Source organism: Leopardus geoffroyi, chromosome A2, assembly GCF_018350155.1.
Source record: "Leopardus geoffroyi isolate Oge1 chromosome A2, O.geoffroyi_Oge1_pat1.0, whole genome shotgun sequence".
NCBI lineage: Eukaryota > Metazoa > Chordata > Mammalia > Carnivora > Felidae > Leopardus > Leopardus geoffroyi.
In genome coordinates, this window is record NC_059331.1 from 63,236,291 (window position 1) to 63,263,012 (window position 26,722).

Genomic DNA, 26,722 nt, shown 5'->3' on the forward strand with positions numbered 1-26,722 from the left:
CCTTCGCAGCAGACAGGAGAGCAGGGCCGTTGCAGGGCTGACCTGTGTCTGCCCCCCACCCCCGAGGCCAAGCGCCCCAGCTCTGCCCGCATTCCTGGAGCGTGCGGAAGGAAACACACACTCTGCTGAGCTCGCAGGTTTTGGCCAAGTCCCCGACGTCACCCCTGCTACGATCAAGGTGAACTTCTGTTAACGCCGACATCTAAAGTTCACACTCAGAGGGGGCTTCTCTCTCACGGCACGTTTTCTAGAACACCTCGGGAATGGCTTCCACGCCCCCAGAACGGTGCAAGGTTTTCCAGAACTCTCAAGGTCTAGTGTGCCAGAATCCTCCGGGGGCCCGGCCTGGGGGCCTATGAGCCACAGGGGCATCACCGTCGCTCCACCAAAGTCACCAGGCCACGGCAAACGAAGACCCGTTTGTTTTAATTAACAAGAATTGGTTAAAAATTTAAAAAGCCTATCTTCTTTTGAAGTGTGCAGCAAGACGCAAATTCGGAGAAGGTCCTTCCGTCTAATGCAATCCTGAAAAGCTCCACTTAGCTTAGTTTTGTAAGAAAACTAGTGGGGGGCCTGGCTGGCTGTTTGATGGAGAAGGAAAATCAAGTTAGAAATGAGAAAAAGCAAGAAAAGCAGAGAAAGAAACGTCGTCCCTGTTCGTGTGCACCTGACAGGCTTATCCTCCAAGCTGGGAGCCACCGCACTCCATGAGGGGGGCCGGGAGGTGTCCCACTGCCCCTAGAACAGGGGGTCTTTGTACCCTGGGGGGAGACTGTGCAGAAAGCCCCACACAGCCCGAGGGGGAGGTTCTCTGAAACTAAACTCCATAACGCGATGGATTTTCGTGCAGCTTTGGAACGTGAAAAGATCTGAAAAGGAGACACCCCAAGAAGGAAATGTCAACGCTTTCAAGATGCTCTGACAGTCACAGAACACGGTGTATAAGGGACAAAATGGGGAGCAGACCCCTTCCCTCTGGGACCAATGCCCACCCACCGCACCGTCCTTTCCCAAAGCACCTCCTGCATGAAGGGTATGGCCCACAGGCTTCCCCGCTCGGGAAATCTGCTCTCCGTCTGGCTGCACTCCACGGCAGCCGAATCCAAGAAGCCAGGGAATGCAGGGAGGCCGTGCGAAACCAGAGAAGAGAAAAGATCCCAGGTGGTCGGAGGCCAGGCACAGCCCGGACAGTGCCCCCACGGCCAGCGCCCGCCAGCCTGCGAGGGGGTGGCCACGTCCGGTCCCCATCCAGCTGCCGACCGGGAGACTACCACGTTTGCAACAGTGTCCTGCCCACAGCATGGGGGTGGGTACATTACAGCAGGAGTCAGACGGCACCCCCAGCCCACTGCTGTCCATCCTAACAGCACCCTTTTCCTTCTCAAAGGGCTTTCTTGGGGCGCCTGGAGGCTCAGGTCATGACCTCAAGGTTCATGGGTTCGAGCCCCGCATCGGACTCTGGGCTGACAGCTCAGAGCCTGGAGCCTGCTTCAGATTCTTCAGGTCTCCCTCTCTCTCTGCCCCTCCCCTGCTCATGCTCTGTCTGTCTGTCTGTCTGTCTCTCTCTCTCTCTCAAAAATAAACAATAAAAATTTTTTTTAAAGGGCTTTCTTTCAAAATGGCAGGAAGATAAAATGGCTCGCTATCATTCCTGCCCTTCATTCGTTTCAAAATGTTCAGCTACGTGTTCAGCAACCCAAGTCCCACAAACTCTGGAGCCAAACTCTGGGAGAGGGGAATGACGGCTCTTCATTTTTAAGGACAAGTGCGCGAACATGACCACAGAGGCTGATGGACAGCGCCATGGGCGTGACAGGCGGTCTCCTCGCCCTCCCCGCCCCGCCCCCGGCCTCCCCCACCCTGCCCTCCACCCCAGGTGTGAGGTGGCACTCACCCTGCAGTGGATGACAACCACGTGCTGGGGGTCACTGTTCAGCCAGGACTCCTGCGCCTTGCAGACGGTGCACACCTGGTCCAGGGGTGGCGCATGTAGCTCGGGCCAGCCCACGTCCAGAATCTGCAACGAGACACGGGCCCCGGGGGTCCTCTTGGGGGCTCTGGTGGCACCAGGCACCCCACCACGGCCCTTCTATCTATATTTCATCTAAGAGTAAGGAACACTGGGCCGAGTTCCTCTTCTAAAACCTGCTGGGAAGGCCCCGGGGTGGCCTAGTCGGTTGAGCATCTGACTCTTGATTTCAGCTCAGGTCATGATCCCAGGGTTGTGAGTTCAAGCCCCACATCAGGCTCTGTGCTGACAGTGTGGAGCCTGCTTGGGATTGATTCTCTCTCTCCCCCCCTCTGTCTCTGCCCCTCCCCACCTCGTGCACACACGCGTGCACGCCCTCTCTAAAATAAAAAATAATCATGATAAAACTTATTTTAAAAAATTAAAATAAATAAAACCTGCTGGAAATTGTGGCCAGGCTCCTTCACTGGAAAGAAAAACGTGAAGGATTATGTTCCCCCAGTGAGACAACTACTCTGCTTTTTGCAGCTGGGATGGCAATTCTAGAAAAGACTTTCAGAGACGCTAATGGGGCAGGGCTCGTGGGGAGAGCCAAGGCCCGGTCAGATCTGAAACTGGAGTTCTTGGCCGGAGCTACTGCCAAAAATCCCTCCGGGCAGACGAAAATCGCAGCTTGGGGAAATTCAGGGAGCCATTCCCCACGCAGAGTGCAGATAACATCTCAGAGAGAGGCCCGCTGGGTGCACTTGGGAGAAACACGGTCCTCAAAGGACAGAAGCGGGCCCACGAAGGAGGAAGCGCCTTGAGCCCCGGCTTCAATCTGGAGCCGGAACAGAGAAGGTCCTCATCGCCTGACACCAACACCAGCACCCGCCCCTGCCCCGCGACGCAAAACACTTTCTATTTTCCTTTTCCTTTCTTGAAGGGGAAGGGAGGGCCGAGCTCCCTTCCCTAGGAGTAACAGAAGTAACGTGAAACGATGGAAAATTTCAGAGAAATGCCGGCAAGCTGAAAAATATCACATACCCCCTTCCGCCACTCGGGGGAACAGCTGTAGCATTTAGGTGACACCCTGAGGTTTTTATCCACATAGCGGAGACGCTACTGTCTTATCCCAGTGGCTGCAGAACGTTCCCACGCATGGATCACGTATGCTGTTTACGCCATCACTTACACACGTGAGCAATTTCAAAAATTTCCCCTAAATCTTGACAACTAAGAATAACGGAGGGAGAACGAAACAGGTGGCAGGCAGGAGATCCTGGCAGAGGAGACGTCACACGCGTGTGCACACACGCTTGTGGCACACACGTGTGTAAACCCAGGAGTGGCTGAACGCAGTCTGTGGATCACACCAACATCGACTTCTGGCATCGACATTTTATTACTTATCATTAGTTCCACCCGGGGGAAGACAGGGGCCGGGACAAGTGGGCTCTCTCTGTATATTTCTGCAAGTTCCGGCAAATGTGTACTTCCTTCAGACTAAAGCAGCTGATTTATTTTTTAAAAAAAATTTTTTTTTAATGTTTTTATATATTTTTGAGACAGAGAGAGACAGAGTATGAGCAGGGGAGGGGCAGAGAGAGAGGGAGACACAGAATCCGAAGCAGGCTCCAGGCTCTTAGCTGTCAGTGCGGAGCCTGACGTGGGGCTTGAACCCACGGACTGTGAGATCATGACCTGAGCCGAAGTCAGACACTTAACCGACTGAGTCAAGCAGGCGCCCCTAAAGCAGCTGATTTAAAAATAACCCCCAGATAAGGCAGTTCCTGATTCCCCTAATGACGTCACATCCCACAAAGGCTTGCCGGGAACAGCTTCCGCACCAGTAGATACGCATCGTGCACGTTTGATAAAACAAAACTCAGAACATAAAGGGTGAAGGTCCGTACCTTTGGGTTAAGCTTCGTAAGGTCGTACCTCTTTTCAGAAAGGTTTAACACCTGTAAAGGGGAAGGAACAAGCCGTCAGACAACTCAGCGTCCTCGGAGGTCAAAGAGGAAACCGCTGGTTTTCACGTTCACCCGCCGCCTGCCTTCGAGGTACCGAGGATGATAAAAGGTGGAATCGTACGTAGGAACGGAGGACAGCTGAGCACAGGGGCCTGTCCAGCTGGTGCAGTTCGCCACCCGCTTTTCTCAGAGCCAAGAGCCCTCCTGCCTGATAAGACCCGTCACCCTGGGCAGCCTCGCTCAACGGCCTGCGGGTTCAGTTAGTTATACTGGCTGCATGTCCATCAGAGGATGCAGGTGTAGACGGGGAAGAGATGAGCCCATCCAGGATTCTTAACTCAGATCTGTACCAGACACGCACACGGGTCTTTCTTCAGACATTTCCAAAGGGTCCTAAGGGTCCTTGTCCCAAAACAAGGCAGGGACCGCTGCCCTCACTGTTGGCGGGGGCCAGGGGTAGGCTCTGGCCCTACAGCCGCGTGTCCAGGGCCCAGGGCCCTCCCGGGTCTCAGAGGACACCTGCAGGGGACCAGCCGTGCGCTGACCCCTGGGCCAGGCATCAGGACGGGGCAGACAGTTCCTGCAGGGCCTTGGGGAGAAAGAAAGCCCCTGGGACAAGAGTGTGATGGGACAAGAGTGTGACGCTCTCGACTAGGACAGGCTTTCCCCTGCCCGCAGCCAGGTCATCACGCCAAGGACTGGCGTCCGAGGGACCCAGGAGCCAGGACGGCGCGGCTCCAGCCCGACCCTGACCACTCAGCTCCGGGCCGGCACAGCCTGTGGGAAGCAACGCGGGGTCACCTCCGCTCGCCCTGCCTCGTTCGCAGGCAGCAGGCGGCCGATTAGTCATCTGAGACCGATAAGGGCACAATAACGGCCTTGTCGTTTAGAGCGAAGATTAGCTGCTTGGATGGAGATAAGAACAGCGTCGGGGCAGGTGCAGCGGAGGCGTGAGGGGTTGTAATTTAACCCAAGATCACACGGGGCCGCTCCCCTGGGGCTGCCACGGCGCGAACACACAGGGCAAGCCAGGGGATGTGGGAGACGCTGGCCGCGCTTACCCCCAAGCGGGGACTCTCCCCCTCCACAACATCACACGCGTTCTCGGCTGTCGGCAGCAGGGAGAGGCTTAGCCGTGATGCAGGGACGCCGACCCCACAGGGGCTGGCGGCCCCCTCCTGACGCTAGCACCCAGCGCACCAGGATGGCTGCCCACCACGCGCTCAGGGGCAGCGGCCGTGGGCAGGGGACAGCTGCACTTCCCCGGGGACACTCGTGACCTCATGCCACAGCAGGTGGCACGTGGAACAAAAGCCCCAGTGGGAGGGAGCCCGGGGCATCTTCATGAAGCCAGGCACAGAGTGAGGGACCACAGCCACCCCACAGGCTCAGTGGCCACCCCAAGACTCTCAGTGGTTTCTTCACATTTCAGGAAACTCAGTGTCTTCCCAGTCACAGTGCCCAGTGTTCCCCCACACCATCCCTGCACTCAGTGTCCCCTCTCCTACTCTCCCCGCGCTCAGTGCCCCCCCCCCCCGCACCATCCCTGTGCTCAGTGTCCCCCCCATATCATCCCCAGGCTCGGTGTCCCCTCCCCACCATCCCCACATTCGGTGTCCCCCCCCCCTCCCCAGGCTCAGTGTCCCCCCCCCACCATCCCCAGGCTCAGTGTCCCCCCCCACCATCCCCGCATTCGGTGTCCCCCCACTCACCAGGTAGTTGTCCCCGTGTTTGGACCTCAGCATGCGCGTCACCTCCTGCAGGTTGTGCAGGTAGGACTCCTCGGAGCAGCTGGCGGGGAAGGACACCGCGATGATGCGCTCAGTGATGTAGGTGAGGTCCAGCTCGCGGCCGTCCTCCATGGCGGGGCTCAGCACCGCGGGCCTAGGAGAGGGGGCCGGTCAGGACGCGGAGGTGCCCACACTGGCTGCTCGCAGGGGAGCCCCGGCGGCAGCCCCCCGGGGGGCTGTGTGTCTATTCCGAGTGTGTTTGCATCACAGGAGCCCCTGCCCTGCGGCAGAGGGAGACCCCCAGGGGACGGACTCTGGAGGGAGGAGCCTGGTCCTCACTCCTGGGGGTCAGGATGGTGGGAGCAGAGGCCCTGTGGCGGGTCCTCAGGTCTTCCTGCCCCACCTGGAGACAGGTGTGGGGGCCATGGAGGGGACACGCTGGGAAGGAGTATGGGCGGCCACCCTACAGGTGCCTCCCCTTGGCCACAGGGGCGGCCGGCTCTACCAGCAGGGCTACTGTGTGCGGGCTCCTGGGGAGTTGGGGGTGGGAGGGCAGGGGTGCGGAGGCAGGACCACCAACCACAACGGGGCCTACAGAGGGGAGGGCTGCTGAGGCTGGGACGGCACCGTGGGGATCATGTCCTGAGAGCCCTCCCTCCTCATCCTCATGGCAGGGCAGGCCCCCAGAGCTGACGGTGGCCGGGGATGAGGTGTTAGGTCAACCCCAGGGCGGTAAGACCCACAGAAAACCCACAAAGGGACACAGGACAGTCACAGGAAGGTGGTTTTGGTCCACAGCCATTGCTACCAGGAGCTTTAAGCCTTTGTGGCTGCTACCTGTTTATCGACTGCCCCTTTTATAGGTGTTTCTCTCCTAATTTTGGAAAATCCAAAAACCTACAAAAGTTTAACCAACCGCTACGGACCCACCGTCTCACTTCGACATTAACACACGTTTCCACCCACACCCCCTCGTCCACCACTCTGGCCACCGTGAAGAAATCCCAGACATTGTTACCACCTCATTTATAAACATTTTAGTATTTCCTTCTGGAAGACAGACGCTTCTTAGGAATACCTACGGTGCTGTTATTATACCCACTGGAAGGAACATCATCAGATCCAGCATCATAAACTTAGTCTTTTAAGTTGATTTATTCAAATCAGGATGCAAAACATCACCAAGATGTTTTTTCTCTGCCTTATGCACATATGGCCGCAAAAGAGTTTTGATGACTTTTAAAAATTAAATCAGGGGGCGCCTGGGTGGCGCAGTCGGTTAAGCGTCCGACTTCAGCCAGGTCACGATCTCGCGGTCCGTGAGTTCGAGCCCCGCGTCAGGCTCTGGGCTGATGGCTCAGAGCCTGGAGCCTGTTTCCGATTCTGTGTCTCCCTCTCTCTCTGCCCCTCCCCCGTTCATGCTCTGTCTCTCTCTGTCCCAAAAATAAATAAACGTTGAAAAAAAAAAAATTAAAAAAAAAAAATTAAGTCCAAAAGGAGACAGATGAAAAGAGAAGAGAAAAAGCACTGATGGTAAAAATGATAGATTTAAACCAAACCACGTCAATAGTCAGATTTAGAGTCGATGGTCTAGCCACTCCAATTAAGAAACAAAGATTGTTGGGGCGCCTGGGTGGCGCAGTCGGTTGAGCGTCCGACTTCAGCCAGGTCACGATCTCGCGGTCCGTGAGTTCGAGCCCCGCGTCGGGCTCTGGGCTGATGGCTCAGAGCCTGGAGCCTGTTTCCGATTCTGTGTCTCCCTCTCTCTCTGCCCCTCCCCCGTTCATGCTCTGTCTCTCTCTGTCCCAAAAATAAATAAGCGTTGAAAAAAAAATAATACGGCATAATATTAAAAAAATAAATAAATAAATAAATAAATAAATAAATAAATAAATAAATAAATAAATAAAAATTAAATCAGGTTTTGGGGCATGTGGGTGGCTCAGTCATTTGAGCATCTGAGTCTTGATTTCATCTCAGGTCATGATCCCAGGGTCGCTGGGTCAGACCCCATGTCAGGCTCTGCACGGAGGATGGAGCCCGCTTAAGATTCTCTCTCTCTCCCTGGGGCGCCTGGGGGGGCTCAGTCGCTTGAGCGTCTGACTTCGGCTCAGGTCATGATCTCACGGTTCATGAGTTCAAGCCCTGCATCGGGCTCTGTGCTGATGGCTCAGAGCCTGGAGCCTGCTTCAGATTCTATGTCTCCCTCTCTCTCTGCCCCTCCACCACTCACACTCTGACTCTCTCTCTCTCTCAAAATAAATAAATAAAAAATAAATAAATAAATAAATAAATAAACATTAAAAGATTCTCTCTCTCTCCCTCTGCCTCTCTCCCCAACCCCCAAATAAAATAAAATAAAACAAAACAAAACAAAATAAAATAAATCAGGTTTTTAAACACTGATATAAAAAGTAATAACGTGTCTTATCCACCAACCACAGCTCCTGAGAGACCGCCCCGCATGGAGCACTGGCCGTGGCCGTCCCAGCAGGCCCTGCCCGGACTCAGGCAGACAGAGCTTGGTGTACCTGCTGGGCTCAACTCTGGAACGCCCCCCAAGTTCACCTGCACAAAGAAGCCAGGGCTGTGCATGGAAACAATCACATTCCCACAATCTGGGCTTCAATGCTGGGAAGGTGCATCCAGGGGGGAGAAAAAAAAAGAGCTTTCTACACCTTGGAACACGACCACAGACACGCATCACCTGGAAACATGACCACAGACTTGAGGAAGACCACACTCAGGCTTCCTGTCGTATCTGGCCTGAGGCAGGGACACCAGGTTCTGGACGCTTACCTGGACGGCCCGGCACGGCAGACAGCAGCAGACGGTGCAGAGCCCCCCGGAGCCTGCAAACGACAAAGCACAGGTCAGTCCCACGCGGTCCACAGCCACCAGCCCACAGAGAAGGAAGGACGGCCACCGTTCTGTGATTTAGTCATTAAGTGGGAAGTCAAACACGGTGACTGCTGGCGCCTCTTACGGCCAGGGAGGGTCTCCAGCACGTCAGGGCCCTATGACTGCAGACCCCCAGCCACATGGTCCACGAACCCCCAGCAGGACAAACCCACCCACGGCACCTGTAAATGCCTGTCCCCTGTATACAGGAGGTGTTCGACCAACGCTCACTAGATCACTACCATTATCATCAGACTGACTCGAACAAAACAAAGCCTGATAATTCTCTATTGCTTCTACTATTTGCTTTTTAAGGTTTGTTCATTTATTTTGAAAGACAGAGAGAGAGAGAGAGAGAGAGAGAGAGAGAGGGAGAGAGAGAGAGAGGGAGAGGGAGAGGGAGAGGGAGAGGGAGAGAGGGAGAGGGAGAGAGGGAGAGGGAGAGGGAGAGGGAGAGAGAGAGAGAGAGAGAGAGAGAGAGAGAGAGAGAGAGAGAATCCCAAGCAGGCTCCACACCATCAGCACAGAGCCTGACGTGGGGCTCGATTTCATGAACCTTGAGATCATGACCTGAACTGAAATCAAGAGTTGAACACTTAACCCACTGAGTCACCCAGGCACCCCAACATCTACCATTTTTTTAAAAAGCCCATCCTGCAGGGAAAAAGCCTCAGGTGTGATGACTTTACAATTTGCAAGATCCTTCCCTCTGTGTGTGTGTTAACGTGATCCACAAAGGCCGCGTAGACACGATCTCAGGAGACACGCCCAGCAACTTTGTGAGTAGGAATTACCTCCCACATTTCAAAAGTGGGGAAACCGAGGCTCAAAGAGGTGTGCAAGGCATTGCCGAAGATGGCAGAGGCGGGAGAGCCCGTAAGCCCAGCACGGTGTTCCCGAGTGCCCTTCCTGGGACTCGGCGGCCCCTTCCCGGAGCCTGCCGCGTGTCCTGGCCCCGCTCCGCGGATGGAGTGCTCAGTGATGCTGGGAGCGTGTGGCGCAAGAAGCACAGAGTGCCCAGGGAGGCTGCCCGCTGGCTGTCCCTGGCGGACGGGTGCCTCTCGTACAAGTCCTGCCTTACAGACGAGTCCAGGACTGAGCCGGCTCCCTTGGTGCCTGGGACTCTAAGCAGCGTGGACAGCGGCTCCCAGGAGGTCAGGGGGCTGGGCCCACTCTCCCCAAAGCAGCCCTGAGGCCCAGCACTTCCCAGAGGGGTCCCAGCCAGCCCCCAGCCCAGGGAATCCCCACCTGCATCCCCTGGCATGGATGGATGGCAGATAGATCCAGGGCAGACACACGACAGGTGCATATACACGATGCGTAGACACATACGTGAAAGGCGGGTCGCTAAACACACGTGCACACACACACAAAGCAATCGGAAGGCCGGGCCGCCTGCCCCTACCCCTAGCCCCACCTGCAGCCGCCCCACGGTGCCAGTTTAAACTGAAGTAATGTGCACGGACTGAAAACCAGACAAGATCCACGCGTGTAAGTTTGTAGAGAAAGCACACGTTCCTTGAGGGCAAGGCCCTTCACGCTTTCCAGCCCACACATCACCTAACCGGATGACGGGCCAGAACCACTGCTCACCGCCTGCACCCCCTCCTCCCAGCCCGGTGGTGAGGCCTCCCCAACCCCTCAGGTGCACAGGGAGGTGGGCAGAGCCGCAGGTCAGCGTGGAGGGGCGGGGGTCCCTGCAGTGAGGGGGTCACCTCAAGAGAATGTGTCCCAGGAAGAGCACAGCTGGTGACTGACCATGAAGTAGCTCTATTCTGCATCTTGGGGACAGTGAGGAGACGGGCGTGGCCCGAACAGGTGCATGGAGGGGAAGAGCGGCAGGAGGGGTCCCTAGAACAGATACAAGGCCAGCTTGGGACCCTGTTTCTGGCCCTCTCCCTGAGGGGACGGGGTCCGGGTCCTCTGACCACGTGGCCCCCTGTTCCACCAGCAGCATCTTGTGACAGGCCACAGTGGACTGCGGTCAGAAAGCTCACCACACCTGGTGGGCCACCTGGCTCCCGGTGGGAACCCCCATAGGCAGCCTGGGAAACAGCATCCAGAAAGACCGTGTTGTGTCTAGAATCGCACAGTGAAGATGTGATAGCAACTTCTGACACTAAACCCAGGGCTCTTTCGATCCCCTGGCCCTGGTGGCCCAACGGCCCGTGCTGCCGAGCCCGACCCCGGGGGCCAGGCCAGCATCAAGGAGGTCAGGAGAGCGAGCCCAGCCCCCACCGCAGAGGACAGAGCGGCTGGGACCGAGCCACCTCTGGAAGCCAGCCTCTGAAACTCCATGCGCACCGGACTCCCTCCCTCAGAGGCTACGTTTGGAGCCAAGCAGATGACGTGTGGTTGATGGGCCCCCGGGTACACAGAGATGGTAGCCCCTTGGGTGCCCACTCTGCTGTGTAGCGGCTAGGAGACTCTACAGAAGGGGCAAGACTTCCCAAAACACGTCACTGGCCAAAAGGGTACCCTCAGGTATGCAGTCTCTATGCATCTGTGCTGGAGAGCAACGAACCAATCTGCTCGTGGGGTTCAAAAGCCGAGCCCCCCTTCAAACACCACAGCGCATTTCACGGCTGAGGAATGACCCAGAAACCAGCTTCCTGGAAATCTACCAAAGAGGAAGGTCCCTTGTGCACCAGAATCCTGCATCCTAACCCCATACAGGAAGTGGGAGAAAACCTCTCTGCGGAAAGACCCCAGGCCCCAGGGGCTGCGCTTTGATCGCAGTGCTTGGCAAGAAGACGCTACCCACCCACCTTCCCGGGAAGCCTTCTGAGGACACCGCCAGCCACTCTTATCGTTACTGACCAGAGCGACAGAGATAACACAGGCCATTCCCGAGCTGGCTCCTGGTCCCCACCTGCCTCTGCCCAGCCCCGCCTCCTTCACCCCTGTCGATCTGGCACCCGCTTATCAAAGCCCGCAACTTCTAAAGGCGCGAAGAAACCTGGCGGGAGACGGAGGGGAGGGGCACCGGTAGAATCCGTGGCAAAGGTTACACCTGCAACAGGGGAAGCGCAAGCCCACGCTGCCCCAAAGGCACTGTTTCCGGTGAGGGCCAGGCAGCGCACATGCTGGGCCCCTAAGCGGTCCTGGGACCCCGACCAAGTCACTGGCCTCCCTGGCCAGCAGTCGCTTTGGGTCCAGCACTTGGAAGGCAGAGAGAACGCAGCCCCGGAGCCCAGGACTCTGGCCAGCAGCCAGGCGGGCGCTCCAGCAGGTAACCACTCGATCGCTGCATCTGCCCAGAGGGGCTCTCTTGCCCAACACACTTTTGCAATAATCGATCCTCATTTCTTTTGCTACTGGTGTTACTTCTATGTTTGAAACGCGCTCAGAAGTAGCAACTCTGTAGCTGTGGGATATAAACCCCCAGACCCATCTTGCAGGAGGGGACACCGATCCCCCGTGATATCTGCACGCAGACACAACTGTCTTTTTTAAGAGAGGCAGACAGAGCCCGTGCTCGCTCCGGTGGGTCACCCCAGGGCCAAAGGCAGGGCTGCATGGCTTTTCTTGGGAGAAACTGGTCCAGGCCTTGTCAGGAGACACGGTTCCCCGTGAGACCGCCTTTGTGCTGTCACTCTGCACCCTGCAAACCTGGAAAGGTCCTTCACCTGCTCCGGCCTCAGCCACCCTCCTCGTCTTTCTAGAACAGGGGTTCCAGTCCCCACCTCACCTGGGGGCTAGGGCCCACACAGGACTTGCAGGAAACACCTGCTGTCCATATAGGGATCCTGCAGCGCCGGCCCTACAGGACCCAACCCCACGCTCCAGTGTCCCCTCCTACAGGACCCCCCACCCGACGGCCCCTCCTACAAGACCCCACCCCCCCGCGCCCCCTCCTATAGGACCCCGCCCCCAGTGGCTCCTCCTACATGACCCTGCCCACCCACCCGCCCTGTCCCACTGGACCCGCCCCCCAGCACCCAGTCTTATAGGGAGCCATTCCCATGACCAGTGGGTAGCACTAGAAAACTGGCCCAAATTTGGGTGACAATGGCCCAAATATGTCTGTGAGACAAAGGCTTTGCCACTAGTAACCCGGCCCCTTTCTAAGCAGATGGCCCGTGGAGGGAAAGCTGGGGTTCCAAGCAGGACCCCGAGCCCCGTCAGCTGTGGGGCCTGATCACTGGTCTCGTCTGGGATCTGATCAGCAGGCTGGCAGGGACCTTCCCCCCTCCCTGGGTACCGCAGGGTCTGCAGCTGTGGGACACCCCAAAGTCAGTGTGGGCAGCATCAGAACCAGACCAAGCCAACCCCCAAGACTCTGCCCGTTCACACACCCTGCAGCACCCCAAATGTGAACCCTCAGCGCAGAGCCTGGTACTACAAGCACACGTTGTTTCCTACTTTTTCAGACGAAAAGTACAGTCCACACATGGCATGAGACAGACACCCCGAAGACCTGACTGTTAGATGCACAAAGTCCCGTAGGACCCACAGGGCCCTGCTCTCCCACCTCAAGTGACTGGCGTCCAGGCCAGAAGACAGGACACTCTGGGTCTGAACCGACAGGTTGGATTTCCAACGATCACGTCCCAGCAGCAGAGGACTCGCTCATGGCTTCGAGGAGGGACGCTGGACAAACCTAATGCAGGGGTGAGTCTATACCAAGGACTCCTGGCCACAGAGCACGGACCCCCCCCCCCCACCAAGGGCTTCCAGAAGGACCCAGCTTGGGGGCAGGGAGGGCAGTGAGGACACCTAACACCCAGCCGGAAAACAGAGGGAGGACGCAAACAGCGTGCCCCCGACACACGTCACCTGGCAGGTAAGCAGCAGGCCACGGCTGGACGACGTCGCCCCTTCCCGGTGGCTGTGACCAGCCACGTGGGGACGGCCAGCAGGCACCTGGCCAGGGTAGCCACCCAGGCTGTCCCAGAACCGCAGGACCTCCTGCAGATGAGGGCCCTCATCTGTAAAATGGGCTCCTACATTCAGCAACCTCTCTGCAGGGGTGCTGTGGCGCCACAGCAGGCCCGGCACGATGCACCCTTAGCATCTACGATTCTGCGTGTTGTCTGGGAAACCAGGAAGATGGAGAAGACCTGCCTAATGAGACTCACGAGGTGGATGGTGCCCCCATGTCAGCAAGGAGGGCCTGTCCCCAACGCGGTGGGCTGGCGGGGACACCCCAGGTGGACGGGAGCCTGAGGAACAGAACTCACAGCCCATCTGTAGGGCTAATGCTGGTGCCGTGTCCCCACATCCCACTGCGGTGAGCCAAGGGCAGGCACCTCCCTCTCTCCACCCCTGCCCCATGGCCCTTCTCTTCCAGTTTTCCCAGCACACTCCACCCTTCCTGCCTCAGGACCTTTGCATATGCCCTGCAGGTCTGGAATGCTCTTCACCCACTTAGGCAAGCCTCACCTGGTTAGCTCCTTTTAATCCTAGACCTCTCAGCTCAGATGTCACCTCCCCAGCAAAGCGGCCCCAATCCCTGGCCCTGTTTGTATGTGCCATGATGGCACAGCCCTCAACTGCACAGAAATAACTCGCCACATGAATTCTCGCCCATGCTGTGCACCCCCCTCCGCCGCCCCAGGTAAAGACCTGCAGAGGCAGTGGCTCCCACCTTCCACCTGGGGACCACGTCCTACCCCAGCAGCTGGCAGAGCACGCAGTTTGTGGGATACAGGAGGGAATAAGCCCACCGCCAACCTCCACACGTCCAAGGGATGATCTGGCCATGTTAGAGGCACGGGGATACCGCTCTACGTTTCGGTCCTAAATGCCTGTCATGTTTATTCGTAGGATAATAAAGTCAATGCACCGAGCGGCCTGAACACCTGGCCCCTAAAAGCAACAGAATGAAAGGTAGGAAGTGTGTCCGCCTTGGTGAGGTCACAACAGAGGGAATCAATGACTCTGGGGGATACCTGGAAAGAAACTGTCCCTTGCACAGCCACAAGGCAACACGAGGCAAGAACCCGGAACGGGGGTGGGGGGTTCTGGCGCAGGTGGGAGCTCGCCCTAGCTCCTGCTCAGAGACCGAAGGCTGTGCCCCTGCTGCCCACCTCCCTTCACCCTCTCGGGCTTCAAGATGACGAGCAGAGACCCTCTGCGGCAGGGGTCCCAGCCAGGTGTGGACCGCAGGGAGCCGCGGGGCCTGTGCGCTGCTCCCAGCCGCTCAGACGGCCCTGAAACCCACAGCCACTAACAGTTCCGTAAAAAGGAACAAAAAGGACAGTTGCGTAACCGAAGCCAGATTCACAAGGAAGCAGGGCTCCGGGGCCAGGGGCAGGGAGCAGGCCAGCCGCGCGCGCAGGAAGAAAGCACAGTCCACAGACCAGCGGAAGCACACCGCACAAGGCAAACGGGAAAAAAAAAATGAAAACCTTTTGCAAAGGCAATAACCAGCCACGTTCACTGGACAAATCCGAAGGCACGGATTCGTTCACTCGCTGCCCAGCAGGCAGGGTGCAGCAGTCAAGCACTTCCCGGCTGCTTCCCGGGCTGTCCAACCTTGAGAATTTACTCAACCTTCTGTGACTCAGTTTCCACACCTGGAAAGCAGAGGTGTCGGCAGCATTGGGTGAGGAAGCACGTGGACAGAGCTAACACCACCAGCTGTGCACCCAGTCGCCGTATGGGGTGCCAGGCGGGGGCTGGCCCCGAAAGCCAGCCTCCCCCAAAAGCCCATATGGACCGCAGTGCCTGGCGAGACCCTCTCACCACCGTGCAGCGGGAGAATCGAGACCTTCCCAAAGCCAGACAGACAGACAGACAGACAGCCACTTCTCCCTTCCACAAGAAGGCCAGAAACAAAGTCATTACCAGGAGCGCCCAGCTTGAACGTCTTTCTTACCGCACTTAAACACGAGCAGCAGTGAGTGTCCAAAAAAAACATAGCAGGCTCGAGTTAGGAAATTAAAAGAACGTCACTCTGCTCCCCACCACCCCCCTGCCCCAGCTCCTCTAGGAGCAGCACGGTGTCGCTCCGAGGGAGGTTCTCTCTGAGCCAAGTCTACACCAAGCACTCAGCACTCGGCGGGAAGTAGGCTGCACCATATGGAAGGAAGGCACCCGTGAAAGCAGAGGGCAAGGAGGAAGGGGGTCCCCAGAAGGGGCAGCCCAGGAAGCCGCCGGCGGGAGAAGCGTCAGACCTGGCGCTACATGGAACTTTTACTGCCCCCTCGCAGCACAGCAAGGACGTGAGCAAACAGAGCAGGGGCACCGGGGAGAAAGCCACTGCCAAGTACACGCGGCCCCACAGATCCCTCCGGGAGCAGAACTCACGGCGCTGCTGAGGGGCCCCGGGGCCAGGGCTTCGCCTTCAGAAGCAGGCCCCTCTCACCGCCTGGCTCCTTCCCCGCTTCGAGTCCCGCGCCCTCTCCCTGCCCGTGGCCTCACAGGGAGCAGGTGGGACAGCGCCCGCCCCGCCGTGGCTGGGGAAGTCTCAAGGGCAGCGGTGCCGGAGCCGCGGGCAGGCCCAGCCCACAGCAGCAGCACGCATGCCTGCACGCCGGGCACCAGCAGCATGCGCCCAGCCCGGGCCCTGCAGGACCCAGAGGAGCAGGACAGGCTCACTAGGCAGGGGCTGCGTCCCTGACGGCAACCTGGCTTCCGGGGGGTAGGGGGGTGGAAATGGGGGCACAGTGAGAGGTGTCCGGTGTCCAAAGCCCTACCCCCACCCTCCCTCACCCCCAGAGCAGCCTACTGCACATTCCTGGGTGGGCAGGTCTCGGGCCTGCATCCCGCGCTCCACAGGTGCCTGGTGCCCACCCTCCTCTCTCTGTCCCTTACGTGCACACAAAACCACAACGTGGACACAAACACAAGGTCTGAGTGCGTAGCCGGACCAGAGAGAAGAAGCAGGGTCTCTCCTAACACGTGCCCCTCGGGCTCCAAGGCTCCCGGAGACCAAAACAGAGAGAGGGGGGCTGGACATACATCAGACAGTGGGACTACAGCGACTTTTCAGGCACCCAGGCTGTCTGCGCCTGGATCGAACTGGGCCGGTCGTCACTGAGAGCTGGGAGAGGAGGACCCGGAGCAGAGCACACACCCCACGGCCAGGTCTACGCTGGCAACCATTGGCCTGATTTCGTTACCAAACGGTCAGGCTCATCCCCTACATTCAGAGGGAGATACAAGCGTGCTCGTTTGTAATTCTGTCTTTCACACACGTTTCTTTTATTCTGATCCATTATCTCATAATGAGAACATCTCTCCCTATAAAGAGGACCACGGGAGAGCATAGTGGGTCCTCTGGGCCCCTCTCGACCCCGTCCCTGGCATGAGGGCCGGGGGACACCGGGTCCACACGGGTCTCCTTCCAGCCAGATGCGCGGCAGGCCTGGAGCCCACAGGCCGGGGTCTGCCTCAGGTGGCTTGGCTCCTGCAGGCTGGCAGGCCTTCCTGAGAGCAAGCGTGGGGACAGACAGCCGCCCCTTCACCTGTCAGGTCAGCCGACCTGGGAACAGACAGCATCGCTCACTCTTGGGAGCTCCGGCTCCCACCTCTGTGAACCAGGTTGACAAGAGAGGTGTCCCACCCTGGTTGTGAGGACGGGAGAGGCCAGAGGGACACGCGGTCCCCAGGCTGTGCATGGCGGACATCAGCACACTGCACAATCACCGGCCCCGTAAGGGGAGAGAAGGCTCTAGGCCACCTCCCATGTCGTACAAGTGCGGGATGGGACAGGGAGGCGGTGGGGGAGCTTCCTGGTGGGGGAGCAGCCCAGACGGGCCGAGTGTGGGCATGGGTCAGGCATTTATCCCTTACCGCGTGGGGACAGAGGACATGCCAAGCCAGGGATCCAGCTCTCTCAAAAATGCCCTCAAATTCCCAGCAGGAGCATTTTCAACTGAGGCAGCAACAGCTAGGGAAGTGAGCCAGCACACGGAGTGATCCTCCACGGTCGAGGAGCCACGCCGGCCACGCTCTTCCAAAGGCAGGAGGGTCCCGTCATTCATTCTGCAGTTGGAAGCTTTAGCGGCAGGGACCCGAGTCTGCTCCAGGTGTGCCCAGCGGGGCCATGTCCCCATCCGGCCCCAAGGTCCACCAAGGGCAGCCCGGATGACGCCACAGAGACCCTCAGACGCTGACAAATGTGGACCAAGAAGTAGGCCCTCCACCCCGCCCCCAGCGGTCCCCGAGGGAAGGTGGCCTGGGGTGCCCACCGAGCCTGCTAAACAGAGACAGCCGACAGTGGAGTCTAGGACATGCCGTCCCTGCCCTGAGAAGGGAACAGCAGGCCTCGGCTTTGGTCACTTATGAATCATCAGGTTTCCAGGATGGCCATCCTGGTGCCCTTGACCACCGGCAGGTGGACCACTTCCTGTGGCCCCATCTGTCCTCATGCATGCCTAAGACAGCCCAGTGAGCGTCCTCCCTACCAGCACCAGAAACACGCTCCATTAAACTGCACCATCCAGGGGCGCCTGGGTGGCTCAGTCGGTTAAGCGTCCGACTTCAGCTCAGGTCACGATCTCGCGGTCCGCGAGTTCAAGCCCCGCGTCGGGCTCTGGGCTGATGGCTCAGAGCCTGGAGCCTGCTTCTGATTCTGTGCCTCCCTCTCTCTCTGCCCCTCCCCCGTTCATGCTCTGTCTCTCTGTCTCAAAAATAAATAAACATTAAAAAAAATAAAATAAAATAAAATAAAATGCACCATCCACCCAGGCTGGGGCCTCCCGGGCTGCACCACTTGGGATCCTGGCACTGTGCCCACGTGACGAACCGAGCGATCCCCAGAGGGGCTGGATGACAGTCCCACAAGCGCAGGAAAGCAGCAAGAGCATAGGTGACGATGGTCACTGATGGGCCTAGGGACAGGAGCACCACCCAGCTACAGAAACAGGGGGAGGGGACCTTTGGGAGACCGCCCTGGAGACGGCCAGAGGAGCCCCAGGGAGGGGCCCAGACCACACAGGGACGAGGCGACAGGGGGCACTGAGGTCAGGGTTTCTGGTGCCTGAACCCAGTCAGAGCATTTCCCGGGTCAGGAGAAGTCCTGCAGAGGTCTCTGAAAAGGGGTGACAAACAGGGTCCTAGATGTGTTCTGAAGGGGTTTTCAGAACCCCTTGCTGGCAGCGTCAGCAAGGTTCACCAAAGGTGGCGCACCTGACCACAGATGGTGCGGGTGGGAACCCAGTGCCACCAGCTGTGGGGATAGGAGTTGCTCCAGCGGGTGCCAAGCGTGCGTCCCCCTCCTGTGAGGACAGTGATGGCATCGGGTGACCACTGGAAGCCTCGGTTTCCCCACTTGCCTTCTGGGGCCAGTCACTGAACACGCCTAAGCGTGGAGCCGTCGGATGAGACCCCGCCCAGAGAGAGAGCTCAGCACCGTGCCTGGCAGGCGGTAAGCGCCCATAGCATCAGCTTTATCAGTGTTGTAATCTCACCACCGAGGCCCGCCACAGACGCCAGGAGCAGGGGAAGGAGCGCAAGGGCTGCTGGGGCCAGGGCGACCCAGAGGACCTGAGAGAAGGGTGGGTGCCCACAGGACCTGGTCCCGTGGCTGAGGAGGGGGACGGAAGGGGGTCCAAGGACCAGAGCCGTGGTGCACGTGGGCAAGCCACACCCAGAGGACCCACAGGCCACGACCAACCTGACACGACAGTATTCCTCCACTTTCATTTAGTTGCTGCTAAATTTTTAACAAGAAATTCTCCAGAAAGATGAGAAAAAAAAGAAAATTGGGTTTGATCGTTCACTAGATCCCTGGTCTATTGTAAAACCATTAAGTCAGGAACAGAGGAAAGGGAGAGCCGCCCAGGGCATGGTTAGGGAGGGGGCACCGACCTCCCTGCCGCCCCAGGGCCCGCTGTTCCCCCATCTCCACGTGCTCACCAACCCGGAGGTTCTAGGGACCTTGTCTGTTGGGTTTTATGGGGGTTTTATTACAGGAGCATGATTGATGAAATCATCGGCCATTGGTGATTGATCCAACCTGCAGCCCCTCCTCCCGAGACCAGGGGGTGGGGCCGACGGCTCCGCCCCTGTGACCACGTGGACAGTCTCCCTGCAGCCCCTCCTCCCGAGGTGGGGGGGTGGGGGTGGGACCGATAGCCCCGCCCCGGTAACCACGTGGGTGGTCCCCTGCCAGCCCCTCCTCCCGAGGTCAAGGGGTGGGGCTGATAGCCCCGCCCCTGTGACCCGTGGGCGGCCCCCCTGCAGCCCCTCCTCCGGTGGTGATGGGATGACTGATAGCCCCGCCCCTGTAACCACGTGGGCGGTCCCCCTGCAGCCCCTCCTCCCGAGGTCAGGGGGTGGGGCCGAAAGCTCCACCCCTCGTAGGCAGTCTCCCTGCAGCCCCTCCTCCAGGGGTCAGGGGGTGGGGCTCCCGAGGTCAGGGTGTGGCACAGACAGCTCCGCCCCTATAACCACGTGGGCGGTCCCCCTGCAGCCCCTCCTCCCGAGGTCGGGGGGGGGGGGGGGCCGACAGCTCCGCCCCTGTAACTATGTGGGCGGTCTCCCTGGCCACCAGTCCCCACCCTCAGGTGCTTTACCTCCTTAGCACAGTAACAGCCACCTATCTGCTCCTCCACGTAAGAAACCCCAAGGGTTTGGGGCGCTGTGCTGGAAATGGGGACAAAGACCAAATCTGTATTTCTTACAAATCACAGTATCCAACGTCCCTAAATTAACCGCTGCCCAAAACCAAGCTCAAACTCCATTCCCCTTCATGCTTTCCTACCAGTGAAGATACCAGATTTCCTAATCTTCAGGGAACTTCCTAATTTCCTAATTTCCGGGGAAATTCCTTCAAATGACCACCTGAAATTGCCATTTACCAAGTTACCATTTCAAAAACCATCCCCCAAGGTTTTGGGCTCTTCACTGCCACCTAAAAGGGCGCCTCTCGCTTCCAGTCGCGTCCAGTTGCTTCCCCAGTGACCCTGGGGAAGTGCCTTCGGTGGGAAAAGCTGGGCTCAAAACCCAGCCCAGTCTCTACAGACAGGACGCTCTTGGCTCAACCGGCGAGCCAGTCCACTGGGATCCTCGTCTGCGAAAAGGGGAAGGACATTCACCCAGGGTGCTCCCAGCAGCCCGTAAACAGGGAAGCTGGCCCAAAACTACCTGCTGCCTTTTCTAACCTGCGCTTGCTTTTGCAATGAGATCTCCTTTCCGATCGCTCCGCTGACAACTAAGAGTCAGACGAGTGAGAAGGTGGCACCATCCAATAACCCAGAGAACACAGGTCACATCAGGAGAGTAGTCTCCTTGGATCAACCCCTACCCACAAAACCTACCCACAAAATGGGGTCAACCTACCCACCACATACAGAACGTGACCTGCTGGGCAAGCTTTGTGTGCAATCGTAATTCCTCACTGAAATGCTGTTCCCTCTTGTACCTGTGAGGAAGTCAAGTCCCCAGCACCAACCCAACCCGACCTGACCAAGGGCACAAGGCTCATCCGTGAAAGCCCCAGATCCCCAAGGTCGGTGCCCAGGCCCAGTCTACCCACACAGGCAGACAATGTGACACTCACCTGGACCTCAGGCAAGCACAACTTAAAAATGGTAAGTTTTTAAATGGGGGTCACTTAAAAAACAGTCAAATGGACGGGGCGCCTGGGTGGCTCCATTGGTTGAGTGTCCGACTCTTGATTCGGCTCAGGTCGTGACCTCGTAGTTCATGAGTTCAAGCCCTGCTCTGTGCTGAGAGCCTCTCTCTCTCTGCCCCTCCCTGCTCTCGCTCTCTCCAAATAAGTAAATAAACTTTTTTAAAAAATGATAAAATGGGGGCGCTTGGGTGGCTTAGTCGGTTAAGCGTCCGACTTCAGCTCAGGTCATGATCTCACGGTCCGTGAGTTCGAGCCCCGCATCGGGCTCTGTGCTGACAGCTCGGAGCCTGGAGCCTGCTTCAGATTCTGTGTCTCCCTCTCTCTCTGCCCCTCCCCCACTCATGCTCTGTCTCTGTCTCAAAAATAAATAAACGTTAAAAAAAAAATTTTTTTTAAATGATAAAATGGTGACTATTATATTTTCAGAGGTGTCCTCTAAACACAGGGCTTTGATCTGGGAATGCTTCATGGGCCAGTGAGGCCGTTTAGACCAGCTGTGCCTCCCACAATGGTTTTTCTCTCTTTTCTGTACTCAGGAAGGTCATGTGTCCAGCACATGCTGGACCTGAAAGTTTATATGATATAATTAATGCAATGATATAATTAATACAATGTGATAGGATATACAACATATAATATGATATGATATACATGATATACAATACATATATGATAGGATATAATATAGTATATGATATGACATGATATAATATAATCCTCAAATTTTCTCCTACAAAGTAGTTTTCAACAGCTGCATGGCATCCAGGGTCGAGCAGGAGCACAATTTCCTCTGTGCCTGAATGTCATTTGGGCCCCAAAATTTGTCACTCGCAAGTGGCACTGTGATCAGCCCTTTACGGTTTACAACTTTTCAGCGTCCTTAGCGGCTGCTTCAGGGTAATCACCCCTCTCTCTCTGCCCTTCCTGGGATTCTCTGTCTCTCTGCGCCTTGCTCACTTATGCTCTCTCTCTCTCTCAAAAAACAAAACAAAAAAAGCAAGAAAATGGCAGGTGAGTCTTGGCGGGAGCCATAGTGACAGCCACACGGCAGTTTGCAGATTAGACTTGAACCCTGTCTTGCCCTCCAAGAACCGAATGAATGAAGTCACTTTCTTTGAGTAAATACCCAGTAGTGCAATTATTGGATCACATGGTAGTTCCATTTTTAATTTTCGGAGGAACCCCCATACGACTGTCCAGAGCGGCTGCACCAGTCTGCGTTCCCACCAGCAGTGCACGAGGGCTCCCCTTTCTCCGCATCCTCGCCAACACCTGTTCTTTCCTGAGTCATTCATTTTAGCCACGCTGACAGCTGTGAGGTGCTGTCTCATCGTGGTTTTGATCTGCATCTCCCTGATGACGAGTGATGCTGAGCATCTTTTCATGTGTTCTGTTGGCGTCGGGAGGTCTTCTTTAGCGAAATATCTGTTCAGACCCCTGCCCATTTTTTAATCAAATTATTTGGCGTTTCAGTGATGAGTTGCATTAAGTTCTTCACATATTTTGGATATGCTCCTCTTAATGGATACAGCAAAACAATGATTGGAAGAGCTGTGTGCACCCCTTTGCTTACTGCAGTGTTACTTACACCAGCCAAGATACAGACGCAGCCCGAGTGTCCATCAATAGACGAATGGATATAGGAGACTGTAGTACACACACAATGGAATATTTCTCTGCCATAAAAAAGAGGGACATCTTTGCAACAACGTGCATCGAGCTAGAGAGCATTGCGCTAAGGGAAATAAGTCAGACAGAGGAAGACAAATACTGTATGACTTCACTCACTATGTGGCTTCTAAAAAGCAAAGCAAATGAACCAACAGAAAGCAGGAACAGATCCATAAATACAGAGAACAAACCGATGGGCTCCAGATGGAAGAGAAAGAGGAGACGCAGGTTATGGAATGAACAAGTCACAGGGATAGCATAGGAAATACAGTCGATGGTACTGTGATAATGTGGTATCATGACAGGTGGTACCAACGCTTACCACAGTCAGCGCTGTGTGCGTAACATATACAACTGTCCTATCACTACACTATACACCTGAAATCAATATAACCTTGCATGTCAACTCTATGTCTTTTTTTTTAATGTTTATGTATTTTTGAGAAAGAGAGAGACACAGTGTGAGTGGTGGGAGGTGCAGAGAGAGAGAGAGAGAGAGACATAGACAGAGACAGAGACAGAATCCGAAGCAGGCTCCAGGCTCCGAGCTGTCAGCACAGAGCCCAACGCGGGGCTCGAACTCACAGACCGCAAGATCATGACCTGAGCCCAAGTCAGACGCTTAACCCACTGAGCCACCCAGGCGCCCCTGTCAACTGTATTTCAGTGATAAAAACATTTTTAAGTAATTTAAATAAAGCCATCCCAAGACTGCCCTACTAGCCTTCAGTAATCCTTACCTGGCTGGTCATTCCTTCCGTTCCGGAAGATGGACACGGGCAGCGCAGTGCCTCCGGCTGGGCGCCCGGAGCCAGGCCCTTCAATCCTGGACCACATCCCCCGTCACCCTGCAGGTGGACCGAGAGCCCACCATGCCGGCCCCCGAGCCTGCCCTGGCCAGATGTACTGGCTGCCGTCACTGCACAAACCGACCACATGTGAGCCTCAGAAGCCAAAGACGTGCTGCTCCTGGAAGGTGGGGATCCGTGTCTGGGCTCCATCGGGCCCGCAGGGCAGCTGCAGGGCGGGGCAGAGCCAGGACTCGGGTGTGGGCAGGCCGTCCCGTAAGTCTGGTGAAGCTTTCACAACGAACCCTCTGCGGAGGCCGAACGGGGAATTTCAGGGCAGGGGAACCCCAGGCTGTCAGATGGAGACAGAGCCAGACGGGGACGGCTGTCTGTCTCAGACGCAAGTATGTGCTCAAGTGTAGGATTCCGCAAGTCAACAGACATTCAGATCCAGCAACCACCCACAACCCCTGATCGTGTTAAATGGCAGGTCTGACTGTGTGAAGCAAACAGCGCAGGATACACAAGCACCTGTCGCCATCCGTGTGCACGCCCAGCCCAGAGGCCACCTCCGTCCTACCGAGCCGGCACAGCATCCCCTGAGCTGAGGACCCTCCCACCCCCACTGCCCCCAGAGAGAGCAGAGGCCCAGGCCGGGCAGGGGGAGGCACAGCGTTAACGCGCGGCAGGGCTGGGACCCAGGGTCCCAGAGAACCTTTCTGCACAAGGACGGACGGTCTACTTCTCTCTTCCCTAGCACCCCCAAAAAGTCAAGAGAACTGCCCACCCCAGGCATGAAGGGAGGCAGCAAAAGCGGGCTAGGGTCTGCGCTGACAGGCAAGCCAGGGGTACAGGAAGTTCGCAGGTGACGACTTAACAATGGAGCTGTCTGAGGACCCCCGATCACTACCCCATCAGTGCATTCGATTCTTGGTATTCCAGATCATGCTGTCCTACAAAGTCAGGGTGAACACCCGACAGCTCTCCTGGGCCTGGAGTGCTAGACCCCGCAGCACTGCAGATGGGCATTTTCAACTGGGAGAGCACTAACAGGGAGCACCGACGTGCAAGACCACGTGCACTGAGCATCACTTGCTGGGGGCAGGTGTTCAGCTGACGCAGCACCTCCTGGGGTCCCCTGAGCTGGGGGGGCCAGGCTGGGGGGGCAGCTCCCATGGTCTCCGTCCTGCATGGGTCCGTGGGTGTCCACAAACACGCAAGGACTGTGGATTCGGGATTACAAACTCATTCCAGCAAGGCTGCAAATCCGCAGACACAAAATCTGCAAATGAGACGGTTCGACCACAGCTGAATCTATGAGAACCCGCAGATGGGGAGTCTTGGACTCACATAAGAAATAGCAGGAAAATGTCCCCATTTCTTTCCCATTTTTTTATTGATTTATTTGGGGGGGGGGGCAGAGAGAGAGAGAGAGCGAGCCAAGAAGGCTCTGTGCTGTCAGCGTGGAGCCCGATGCAGGGCTGGAACTCACAAACCATGAGATCATGACCTGAGCCCAAACCAAGAGTCCCACGCTTAACCGATTGAGCCCCCAGGCGCCCCAAATGTCCCCATTCTAACGTCCCCACAGAGTAAATCTGTCACGATAACATTACAGAACAAATCACGACCACGGTCTAGTCCAGTCGTATTTCCAAGCGTGTGACCCTGTCTCTTTCCACCGAGGATGCCTTACACTCACAGTTCAGGAGATCGCACCCAGGCTCTGACGCGGAGCCTGCTTGGGATTCTCTCTCCCTCTCTCTGTCCCCTCCCCCACTCGCACAATCTCTCTTGCTCTCTCAAAATAAATAAAATGTTAAAAAAGATCTGGGGACTCCCCCCACCCCCGGAATGGCTCACTCAGCTGTAGTGGAGCAGAGAATATGGGTCCCTAATCTCCCACCTTGACAATAAGGCTGCCGATGTGGGATCACACATTGCAGCCCACGGACCTGAATACTCTGTGCCCTGCTCGGTTTGCATGAAAAATCATGTTACCAAATGCAATGCTGGCTCGACTGAAGCATTCCTTGCTGTCACTGTTGCAGACCCCAATCACCTTAGGAAGGACCACTGCAGACTCTACTTGAATACCCCCAAGGACAGACAGCTCGCTACCTCATCACGTCCAAGCCCATTTTTAACTCTGAATTTCCCAAACTTCTCTGCCATACTGAGTCCAAATCTTCCCCCCACTCAATGCACGCACCTTGGCCCCATCTCTTCCACCAGCAAATCTTATTAAAGTTAACCTCTGGGGAGGGAACTAGATGGTCTTCCTGGGGGAACAGAATGAGAATGCCCTTGGCTACTCTGAAACAACCCCTATTCTTTATGAGGAATAATTGCTTTAAACAAGGCATAAATGAACCAAACGTTGCCATTTCAGAAAACAGTTATCAACCCTGTGTCACGTGCTGATGAACTCAGCAGGTTTGCGGTGAAACACTTCATCAAGCAGACTCGTCTTTCCAGATGTCACCAGCCCATCTGTCCATCTGTCCGGAATGCCACACTGATGACTCAGGGGCAAGCCTGAGCCATTAGGTCACACACAACAACAGAAACACTGGGGGGCAATTCCTACCAGTAAGGGGGAAGAGGTCCGGGCCCTGACCTCCGTGCTCACACTTAAGCCACATCCTGGCCGGACTCCTGAGTTCCAGGGGCCACGTGCTCACCCCCAAGAGCCCCCCCACACCCACCTGCACCCCTCCCTGCACTGTTGTAAGGCTGGCCCCACACATCACATCACCTCCTCTGTAAATGTTTCAGTAAGCGTTCTCAGAAGCTGGTTTTTGTTTTTTATTTTAGAGAGATCATGAGCTGAGGAAAGGGGCAGAGAGAGACAGAGAGAGAGAATCCCAAGCAGGCTCCACACGGTCAGCACAGAGCCCAACGCAGGGCTAGAACCCACGAACTGTGACATCATGAACCTGAGCCGAAATCGAGAGTCAGACGCTTAACCGACGGAGCCACCCAGGCACCCCTGAGTTTTTTAAATACAACCACAAAATGCCTCTAACATTAACAATAATTCCTTAATGCCACCACACAATGAATCAACATTCCCATTTCCCTGTCTTACAAGTTTTGTTTTTGTTTTTTGTTTTTTTTTTTACAGTCAGATTGTGGGAATCCAGCTCCAAATAAAGCCTGACTATGTTTATTTAATG

The 26,722-nt window shown here is 56.5% G+C and overlaps 1 protein-coding gene across 9 annotated transcripts in view; it reads right to left on the reverse strand.

The window, feature by feature from the left end:
* The window catches only part of TNS3 (tensin 3), a 217,867-nt gene that overhangs the window by 113,898 nt on the left and 77,247 nt on the right, over nucleotides 1-26,722 (reverse strand). For 3 of the 9 annotated variants that reach the window (XM_045494223.1, XM_045494228.1, XM_045494222.1), the window contains exons 4-8: nucleotides 22,673-22,760; nucleotides 8,454-8,506; nucleotides 5,637-5,808; nucleotides 3,865-3,915; nucleotides 1,895-2,017 (exon numbers count right to left, since the gene is read on the reverse strand). In XM_045494223.1, the coding sequence (XP_045350179.1) occupies nucleotides 1,895-2,017; nucleotides 3,865-3,915; nucleotides 5,637-5,808; nucleotides 8,454-8,506; nucleotides 22,673-22,760 (487 nt within the window). Of the gene's footprint in view, nucleotides 1-1,894; nucleotides 2,018-3,864; nucleotides 3,916-5,636; nucleotides 5,809-8,453; nucleotides 8,507-15,378; nucleotides 15,436-15,809; nucleotides 15,966-22,672; nucleotides 22,761-23,495; nucleotides 24,118-26,722 lie in introns of those variants that run through there. The other 6 variants (XM_045494226.1, XM_045494230.1, XM_045494225.1 and 3 more) reach the window with 4 other exon arrangements.